Source organism: Schistocerca cancellata, chromosome 2 (assembly GCF_023864275.1).
Source record: "Schistocerca cancellata isolate TAMUIC-IGC-003103 chromosome 2, iqSchCanc2.1, whole genome shotgun sequence".
In the NCBI taxonomy this organism is placed as follows: Eukaryota; Metazoa; Arthropoda; class Insecta; order Orthoptera; family Acrididae; genus Schistocerca; species Schistocerca cancellata.
The window spans coordinates 193,983,288-193,994,137 of NC_064627.1; the positions used below are offsets into that span (position 1 = coordinate 193,983,288).

Here is a 10,850-nt window from a genome sequence, read left to right on the forward strand (position 1 = left end):
AGTTATTTCTACGCACAACGTACCCTAAGGCACCAGTACAAGCTTTGCAGACTATTTCCGGCCACACTGTGTAACGGACGATCAAAAAGTTTTGGTTCAAATGGATCTGAGCACTATGGGACTTAACTTCTAAGGCCATCAGTCCCCTAGAACTTAGAACTACTTAAACCTAACTAACCTAAGGACATCACACACATCAATGCCTGAGGCAGGATTCGAACCTGCGACAGGGCGGTTCCAGACTGTAGCACCTAGAACCGCTCGCCCACTCCGGCCGGCCAAAGAAGTTTTAATTCAAAGAACATGCAGTCTACAGTCAGTAAGCCAATCTGGCAAAATACCTGTGAGCGTTGAGGCAATCATCCCGCAAACACCTCACGTTGAAGATACCTGCTTGGTAGAACACCATGCCCTTCTGCGTGAAGAAGACCGTAACTGCCTGCTAGACACCCTCGTCCGAGACGAATCGCCAACCGTTCAAGACCCTTTTCAAGGTAGCGAAGGCTTGACAGTCACATGGGGGGAGGTCAGGACTACAGGCCGGGTACACTCGAGTGTCTCCTACTCAAGTTACGACATTCGCGATATAGGAAGTGCGTTATCACGAAGCAGCAGCATTCCTTATGCAGTTTTCTCGAACGTTTCGCCTTAATTCCGGGCAGAGTTGCGCATTGCTGTTCGCCAGTGATTGCAGGTTTCTTGAATGGATGAGGCTACGCTCCCACATTGACCGGTGTCTTGTGTCGAATCGTGACCAGCACGGAAACAGGCATAACATTTCACAGCGATGGTTTTCGATAGACATGCTGAATCTTCATTCTCCGATGAAAGACTACGGGTGTCTGTCCTTCAGCAGAGCACGTTCGTCCTGTTTCGACGCATTTGGTAATAACTTCCCATTAGTTCACGTTCCCGCACAAATGCCGCACTGATCACTTACCTACATGTAGGTGGTTATATACCCGCATCGGAGTCGCGCTACGTCGCATGAACGCTACAGCAACACCCTCAAACGGAAACTTTTTGATCTCCCCTTGTGCTTTTAGAAATTCGACCTCTCTTACTTTATCGACCTCTTCTGCGGCTGAGTCAGTCCGACATTCTTTTAAGCGAGATTCATCCGGAGCTCCACAATAATCCTCTTTTGAACTAAGCACCTTTCAGTTTTTGGTCTTTAGCATTCCTCGGCAATATTTTTTTTTCTTTTTTGAACAGTGCCAAATCACAGTGGCGTCTACTCTGGTTCTCTTTAAAATACACGAGTAACTTACATCATTGTGGCCATGGCTTACTCGTTATTACTAAACTGTGATCTGAGTGTTTGTCCGATCCTGCGTACGCCTTACAATCGATTACGGCCTATTTTATTTCTAAATCTGTATCTGACCAAGATGTAATCAGCCGCAACCTTCCCGTGTCTCCAGGACTCTTACATCTCCTCTTCCTTCCCCTCCTCCTTCGCCTGCAGTTTTTGAACAGCTCAAATTTATTGCAGAACTCAATTATTCTTTCTCATCAAGCCTATATTCTCCGATATCTTTCTCTTCTTTTCCTTTCCCTACTACCGCCCGCGTTCCAATTCCCCACAATTACATGATTACCATCTCCTTTTATATCTCTTGAATTACTCGTTTAATGTCGTCATATTTTCCATCCTGTTTGTTCTGCTTCTGACGTCCGAATATATACCTTAACTACCGTTGTTGCGGTTCTAGGCGCTTCAGTCTGGAACCGCGCGACCGCTACGGTCGCAGGTTCGAATCCTACATCGGGCATGGGTGTGTGTGATGTCCTTAGGTCAGTTAGGTTTAAGTAGTTCTAAGTTCTAGGGGACCTTAGATGTTAAGTCCAATAGTGCTCAGAGCCTTTTACCGTTGTTGGCGTTCATTTGCTGTCGAATCGGACGAGAACAACCCAGTCACTAAACTGTTCACGTTACGTTGTTCTCAGCCCTGCCGTCTTATTCATAACGAATCCTACTTCCGTTTTATCACTTTGTCCTGCTGCTTATATTACCCTGCTTAAATCTAACCAAAAGTTCTTAACTTCCTTCCATTACATTTCAGTTTCGCCTTAATTCTGGGCAGAGTTGCGCCAGTGATAGAGACAGCAGGTTTCTTGAATGGATGAGGCTACGCTCCCTTTCCTGCTTTCCTAGATTCGCTACCACACTCTGCCCTTCGATTCATTGAATGTCACCCTTTTTCAATCTTTTTTCCATGTCTGCTGCCGGAGATCGGAGTCTTGGACTAATCGGAATCTTTTGCCAATTGAGAGATGATCACGAAAGTTTTTCAGTTACAGGACACATGTCCTCTAGACACACATCGTGTGTCTGTGCTACAGTGATTTCTACTGTCTTTTGTATCCGCATGCCGTTGAGCATTGCTGATTACCCGCCTTGTGGTGGAAGTTTCCTATCTTAGTCAGTTTTGTTGGCTACTAACTAGCTGGTTAACTGGCGTTGCCCGGTTATTCATTCACTACGATTTTAAATCAGGTAGGAAAGGGAATTAAATCTGTCTACTGTGCAAAAACATTGTTACTTTATTTGTATATTTCTGTAAAGAATAAATATAGTAAGCAAATTATAAAGTATCATAAATTACACATTCAACTTGGTACGGTACATATTTATTTACTTTCATTCTTAGCAGAGAGAAATCTTCAGACTTCGAGTGTATCCGAAGGAAGTAGTGCAGAACCGTTACTTTTCACAAGATACACACATATGTAAAAGATCTAAAGGACAACGTCGGATGTTCCATGAGGCCATTTGAAGATGATGGTTCTACGCAAATAGAAATCGCAACGGTAGAAAACCGCAGCGAAGTGAAGGAGATACACCAAAGATCGACACCTGGTGCAGGGACTGGCAGTTATCCTTCAGTATAAGCAAATATAATGTACTGCGCAACTACAGCTGCAAGCAGACACATCCATTCAATTTATGGGAGCATGTTTATGGAGCGATTTGAAATGGCATGATCACAAAATCGATCCAGGTAAGGGAGATGCCAGACTGATAATATTTGTATGAACCTTCAGGCGTTGTAGTCCGCCCATGAGATAGCTTACGAAACCATCATTCCAGTGATACCTGAATATCGCTCGTCAGTATGGATTCCATGCCAGAAGGGACTGACAGCGGAAATAAACAGCAGCGAGTTTTCTTACAGAAATCGTTTAGTAAGCGCGAAAGTGTCATGGAGATGGTTATACAGCTCCAGTTGTTTACGCAATAAGAGACATCAACAATAACAATGTGGTTAACTACTCAAATTCCGGGAGTAAGCGCTCCTAGAAGAGTCAAATAATATACTGCTTCTTCCTCCATACGTCTCACGTAAAGACCGTAATGGTAAAATCAGAGATTTTTGAGCTTGCATGGAGGGCACTAACAATCTTTCTTTCAGTGGACGGTTCATGACAAAAACAGGAAAGCGAAAACTGGGAGTGCTACACAAAGTACATTCCCCCCCCCCCCCCCACACACACACACACAATGATGGTTCGTGGAGTTCATATGTGCTTGTAAATGTAATGTCTGGAAAATTATTCTATTGGTATTGGACACTCCCTAGCATTCTGTGGGAGTGGGGTGGGAATGTGAAGGAAGCTGAAAGTAAAAATAATCGAAAGCTGACTACATTACTGTAAAATTCAGATTTCATCATTGCTGGGTTTATCGGTGACAATCACGAAGACGTTTAACTCGTAGGGGATTGGATCAGTTGGCATCACAACTGTCATCAGTCGGCCCAGGAATACCGGATATTATAGACACGACATTAATATTCGTCGTTTTGGAATTTTTACGTCAGACCCTTCCCACCTCCACCCCGATACAGCCCCGAGGGTCGACTGTCATTCCAGTTATCAGCAATCACCTTAACGACTGCAGAATTCATGAGGATTGATTCCGTGCAAATAATTCCATCCGAATAATTGAGCTCCACGACCGTGATGTAATCGAGGACAGAAAGGTGGTCAGCGTTGGTCGTAGTATCAGCTGTGTTTCATTACAGATCTATTTCAGCTAACAGAGCAGCTATCATCAGCGCTTTATACGAACTACCATTGTCACCCCCACCATAAATTGTTGTTCCACCATGTTGTATGAAGGTTGTTTCAACACGATGGCATTTAGTTTCCTGGCCGAAGTGGCCGTGCGGTTCTAGGCGCTGCAGTCTGGAACCGCGAGACCGCTACGGTCGCAGGTTCGAATCCTGCCTCGGGCATGGATGTGTGTGATGTCCTTAGGTTAGTTAGGTTTAACTAGTTCTAAGTTCTAGGGGACCAATGACCTCAGAAGTTGAGTCCCATAGTGCTCAGAGCCATTTGAACCATTTAGTTTCCTATACAGTAAAAAAATATTTGGTTAACATTGGTTTTTCATCTGTTAATTTTGTAGTCTGTAGCTGAAATTCTCCATTATTTTTAGCCGTATACGCAAACGCATTTTCACTCCGACAAAAATAAACAGAAGTAGCATACGAAATGTATGGAATCGAAGACTATAAGTTTTCCAGTCTAGCACCGTATAGGAAGCACGTGTCACTACTATGAAAATCGATAAAATTTCGATGGACGATTAATTTATCCCGTCCACTTTCCGAGGACGATATCTGCTGCAGAAAGCCCACTGAGATAGCTGGCACCTTGAACTATGTCGCGTTTAAGTCCGTTAAGTACTGCCCAATGACGATAACTGCCAAAGAAAGACACATCAGCGTGAACTGATCAAGGATGAGAAACCATGCACGGTAAACTTCATCACCATTCACTCCGTTCTCTTCTTCCAGTATTTACACAACAGTATGCTCTCGATGAACGCCCACCACTGTAAACGGCTGCGAGCAGAGATATCTGCCACCTTAAATTGTTTTAGCAGTCAATCAGCTGGTTGAGCCCCGCGCTTCCCGAGGACGACATTTCCTGAATGAACCACAAGGGTGAACAGAAAGAGTGACACGGCTGGAACTGCATCTCAACTCAGTCATTCTTCGTTTTCAGTGCCCAAGTGTTGTGACAGGTTGTCACAAATGAATTGACTTCTCTGCAGGTGATAAATGATATGATTACTGCATATGTAAACTTTAAGAATTGCAATATATTTACAGTCAACAGTTATCTTTTGTTATACAACTTCTTTGTTGTGACAATGGGTCAGAGCGTAGATACATTTATATACATTGATACAGCCAGTCTAGCACTTCTGACGTAATAGACTGTTCTAGGGAATACACGTCGAAGCACTGTTCAAATCTCGTAGCACTGTTCAAAGACAAAGTTCCCTGACATAAGCAAGGACTTGCAGATCAACTTTAAGAGTCTAATTGGTTGTCTGTAACTCTGTTGCCGCCGGACGCGGTACTTTTCTCGCTGCTGGCTGTGAACTAGGCGGTGACTAGAACGTAGCCTGGCGCTGAATCGACATCTCGTGTCTGTGTGTCGGACAAATTCTCGACAGGCCGCCGATGGTGACGCGGACAACTTCTGTAGGCGTGTGTTGCTACTTCCGTCGCACTGGTGTGACCAGCGATGCTCCGAGAGCAAGGACCATCTTCATGGTGTCGGCAGTACTCGCCAGTCTATCCACTACACAATAAAAAGGACGATATCTCCTGAACGAAGTGTGTACCGCTTTAGGGCGTGATCCCTGGCACATTACACTAAATTACCATTCAGTCTATTCCCGAAAGAAGCCCCATCCGAGAGAGATACCTGCCACTTTAAGCTACGTCACCACGCAGTCCTTTATCCGATTCCAGTGCTTTCCAAGGATGATACTATAACACCCCCCTGCTTCCCGGGATTTGCGAAAATACAAGTTGACAACGACCCTGAATTATGAATTTTGACCCACGTCGGGATAAGGCATTCGAATCCGAAGTAAATAATAATTATTCCGCGGGAAACAGGAGACGTTATAACTTGATCGTTATTGAATGAGTAATTTCATTCAATAACGATCGGTAAATGAAATAATTTGGAAATAAATTTTGCCAGTGGAAATTTTGCCGAAAGAAATGATTAAGTTGTAAAAGCAATTAAAAAATCGGTCGCCAGCTCAACAGATGAGCGACAATACTGTTAAGTACGTGAATAATTGTGTCAAAAATAAAGTTTACCTGTTTGTAGCGTAGCAAGTGGAACGTGAACTTTTACGTAAGTGCTGTGTCAGGCTCAGTAGTCATATAAAACAATGTCATAACAATCTAACTACACTTACTTTTTCTCATAATTTGTCAGCTAAGTGCAATGCTGACAACACAGATAATTGTCTATCGAGATTTTGAATAATGGACTGTCATTCTGTCTTTAAAATTAGGTACTTTGCACAGTTTAATCTACTTATAATGAAATATATTGCCAATAACTGATTAACTATGTTTTGAATGATAATAAGTCATTAATTGGGGGACTGTCAGGTGGAATAAGCTTTATAGTTTCATGAAATATCCTTGAATTAACTTCAGCTGAATATGCATTGAAATAAATCTTCATAATCAAATTTATTACTTCAATCTATTATTAAGTTACTACGGTTGGCGTAAGCTTATTAAGTGCAACAATTAACTACGAAAACCAGTCTGAAATTTACTCTTCACCGTCTATGCAAATAATTTGATAATTAACATATTTTCTCTTGATAATGGCGTGACACACTCGGTTCAGCAAGGTAAGGATTGGAAGGAACCTACTTGGTGTTATTGTCGGGTGGAATGTAACTGCAACACTTCGATTATAAAGTGCTTGTTATTCATTGTTCAACTTCAGAGAAAAGCACAGTCACTGGCAAGCCTTCTACAATTTTATCCTACGAAAATTTCGCAGATCTTACTTTCCTCGTTGTCGGTGGATCGACGGAAGTCCACGGCAGCGACACAATGTGGCATCGAGCTTTTACTGTTGCGACTTGGGCCCACAGTGCGCTTCACATTTAAGTCCTCGTTTCTTCAGCACTATGCTCATTAATCCATAATAACTTGCCCGGCCATACTTCCAGATATGCCGACCATTACTTTCCCGTCGTACTTAGATCCACACACTAGACGTTAGATGTAACACAGTTAGGACTAGCAGCACTCGAGTGTACGTCTTACTCCGAGCACGGCGTTACTGCTACTACTACCCGCTGGCGCGCTCCCGCGCCCAGAGGCACGATAAAACAATCTCTCTGACTTCAACGTTAACTAAATATGCCCCGACTTGCCAGTGTTAAATATTACATAATTTAAACATAGTATTGACAATACATATTTACACTAGACAATACATCGTATACAAGCAGTTTCATGTGTTAAGTAAGCGAAAAAATTCATAGCAAGGACTGAGTTGTAGCGTCACAATACCTCCTCAATAAAAGTCCACCGCGGTGACCAGTTTTAGGGTCAGAGACTTTAGGGTCAGAGACCTTGCATCTTTCAATTCGTTCTGCGATGCCGATCTACGACACCGCTGTGCCCCTGTCAGTTTAGGCATAAGCCACGAGTAGGCGATTGTGAGAGAGTGTAACCAGTCGTCCGTGTGTGTGTTGCAGTGCTGGAGACCCCGGGCCGGCGGCTGGAGGCTCCAGAGGCGGTGTGCGCGCAGCAGGAGGCGCAGCAGCGCGCGCTGGGCCGCTACACCGCCCTCGCCAGGCCCCAGCAGCCCTTCCGGCTGGGGAAGCTACTGCTGCTGCTGCCCGCCGTCCGCCAGGTGGCGCCCGACACCATCGAGGAGCTTTTCTTCCGCTCCACCATCGGCAACATCCCCATCCACCGCATCATCTGCGACATGTACCGCACCGGCGCCGACCCCGCCGTCTCACACACTCTGCCCGCAGCCTCTCCGGAGCTCTGACGTCAGCCGCCGCAGTGGAGAAGCCCGTACCACTTGCAGCGGCGCCACCACGGCGCTAGAGGCTAGCATCTCGCCTCCATCCCAAGACTGTAAATAGATCGGGCCTGCGGACCACAACGATACTACAGGACCTGCTTCGTTGGTAAACAGTTAACCCAGGTGCACTTTACCACCGCTACTTGGTATCATGTGTGAGGAAACTTTCCTCATGCGGTCATCAAACTACTAATGTTACGCGGATGTGCACTGCAATCGCAGTTCCAAGGAAGTATTAGCCGAACAATATATTTCTGAAGATAGTGCCTTCCAAGAACGACTTAATGAAAAAATGTTGTCTTTACATCTTATACTACTACAAAGAAAAACTCATACCGTCCGATTAACGCTCTCCTTTAGACAGAGTGAGGCGCCTAAATTCTTCGCATCAAGTAAATTTTGACTCGTTAAATTTGACGACGACATGTCATTTGGACAGGTCGGATATTGTGTAACACTACAAGTTGCACTTGAAAATGGGTGTAAAGTCGATGTCATGAGTGTGTGAAATATATGAATTGTAATTTATAATCAAATGGCGGAAATTTCTTTCAAAAAATGCTCTTTGATGATGATGATGATGATGATGTTTGGTTTGTGGGGCGCTCAACTGCGTGGTTATCAGCGCCCGTACAATTTCCCAAAAATGCTCTTTAAAGATTGCGATTTCTCTCCGTCCAGAGCGGCGTAAAACCAGTCTGCTCTTTATGTCGTGCATGTTTCGTCCTTTGTCCATTATCTGGATTCCAAGGCGATGCAAATCCTTAACTTTGTCTGGTTTGTGGTCCCCAGTTTTGATGTTAGATAGGTCGCTAATCACATTTTTGCTACCCGTCACAGCTTTCGTCTTCTTTCGATTTACTATTCTGTACTCGTAAGACTCTTCGTTCCAGTCAACACGCCCTGTAATTATTCTTCACTTTCACTGATGATAGCTATGTCATTAATGAATGTTATCATTGATATTCTTTGAGCCTGAATGTAAATCCCACACTGGAAGCTAATTTTTATTTATTTATTTATTTTTTGTTGTCATTGCTTCTTCGATGTATCGAACAATAGAAGTGAAAGACACTACCCTTACATCCTTTTCAATGTGACCACTTCGCTCTTGGTCTTCCTTTTTTATTACTCTCTCTTGGTTCTTGCAAGCTTACAATGTAAAATTGTAGACAGTTCCTAAAATGGCCTTCAGACTCAAAACCAAACGCCAAAGAAAAAGAAAAATACCCGTTCAACCTTCCAGATTTAATTTCCTTGTGATTTTCCTAAATCGCTTCAGACGAACTCTAGAATAGTTCCTTTGAAAGATCACGGCTGGTTTCTTCGTTTGTATCTATACTTTGCACTTCTCACTTCAGTGCCTGGCACAGGATTCACCGAAACATATACTTCTGAAATAACAGACACCATATCCATAGAAGTATATAGTTCTGGCAATACCGGCCATGACCTTCTTCTTCTGTGCAGATGCACACATATTCCCCGAACTCTTACAGGACTTGGAAGAATGTCTTCCACGAGTAATGAGTGTGTTGGGGTGGGACACTACGATTGTAGTGTGTGGACATACAAGGTGAGAATGAGGGTCTCGCGGGAGGCGTGCGCGAGATAGTCCCTGCAGTAGCACTATCCTCTGTGCCCTCGGTGGCTCAGGTGGATATAGCGTCGGCCATGCACGTAGGAGATCCCGGGTTCGAGTCCTGATCGGGGCACACATTTTCACCGGTCCCCGTTGATATATATCAACGCCCGTCAACAGCTGCAAGTATTAATATAATTCTAATTTCACCGAAACATGCCTCATTCTACTTCTCTACCGCTCCACTCTCAAATATCATGCGCAGACAACGAACACTTCAGTATTAGCGTGCGAGCTCTGATTTGTCCTACTACGACGATGATTTCTCCCCCTTTATGTTGGTATCAACAAAATATTTTTGCATCCGAAGGAGAAAATTCCAGATTTAAATTCCGTGAAAAAATGTCATCGCTGCGAAAAATGCCTTTGTTTTAACGATTGGCCGTCCATATCAGTGACATTTTCTACATCTACATCTACATCTACATCCACATGTATATAGATATTCCGGAAGCCACCGTACGATACGTGGCGCAGGATACATTTTACCACTAATTGTCATTTCCCTTCCTGTTCCACTCGAAAATAGAGCGGGGGAAAAACGACTGTCTGTACACCTCCGTATGAATCCTAATTTCTCATATCTTATCTTTGTGTGTTGGCGGCAGTCAGTTTCATAAGCCGGTTCTCCAAATTTTCTCAATAGCGTTTCCCGAAAAGAACGTGGCCTTCCCTTCGGGGATTCCCATTTTAGTTCCCGAAGCATCTCCGTAACATTTGTGTGTAGTTCGAACTCACTGGTAACAAATCTAGCAGCCCGCCTCTGAATTGCTTCAAAGTCTCCCTTCGATCCGACCTAGTACGGATCCCAAACACTCAACTAGAACTCAAGATTAGGTTACACCACCGTCCTATTTACGGTGTCCTTTACAGGTGGACTACACTTTCTTAAAATTCTCCCAATAAACCGAAGTTGACCATTTGTTTCCCTGTCAAAGTTTTCACATGCTCGTTCCACTTCTTATCGCTTTGCAACGTTACGCACAGATATTTAACTGACTTGACTGTGTCAAGCAGGATACTGGTAATACCGTATCCGAACGTTACAGGTTTTTTCTTCCTACTCATCCGCATTAACTTATATTTTTCCGGATTTAGAGCTAGTTGCCATTCACCACACCAACCGGATATTTTGTCTAAGTCGTCTTGTTCAAATGCGTGTGAAATCTTATGGGACTTAACTGCTAAGGTCATCAGTCCCTAAGCTTACACACTACTTAACCTAAATTATCCTAAGGACAAACACACACACACCCATGCCCGAGGGAGGAGTTGAACCTCCACCGGGACCAGCCGGGTCGTCTTGTATCTTCGTACAGTCACT

General features: G+C 43.9%; 1 protein-coding gene across 1 annotated transcript in view; it reads left to right on the plus strand.

Annotated features, from left to right (window-relative positions):
• The window catches only part of LOC126152378 (nuclear receptor subfamily 2 group E member 1), a 75,533-nt gene extending 67,685 nt beyond the window's left edge, over window positions 1-7,848 (plus strand). Inside the window, exon 9 of the mRNA XM_049916003.1 lies at window positions 7,547-7,848. Coding sequence (XP_049771960.1) covers window positions 7,547-7,848 — 302 coding nt within the window. The remainder of the gene's footprint in view (window positions 1-7,546) is intronic.
• Window positions 7,849-10,850: the final 3,002 nt, after the last annotated feature.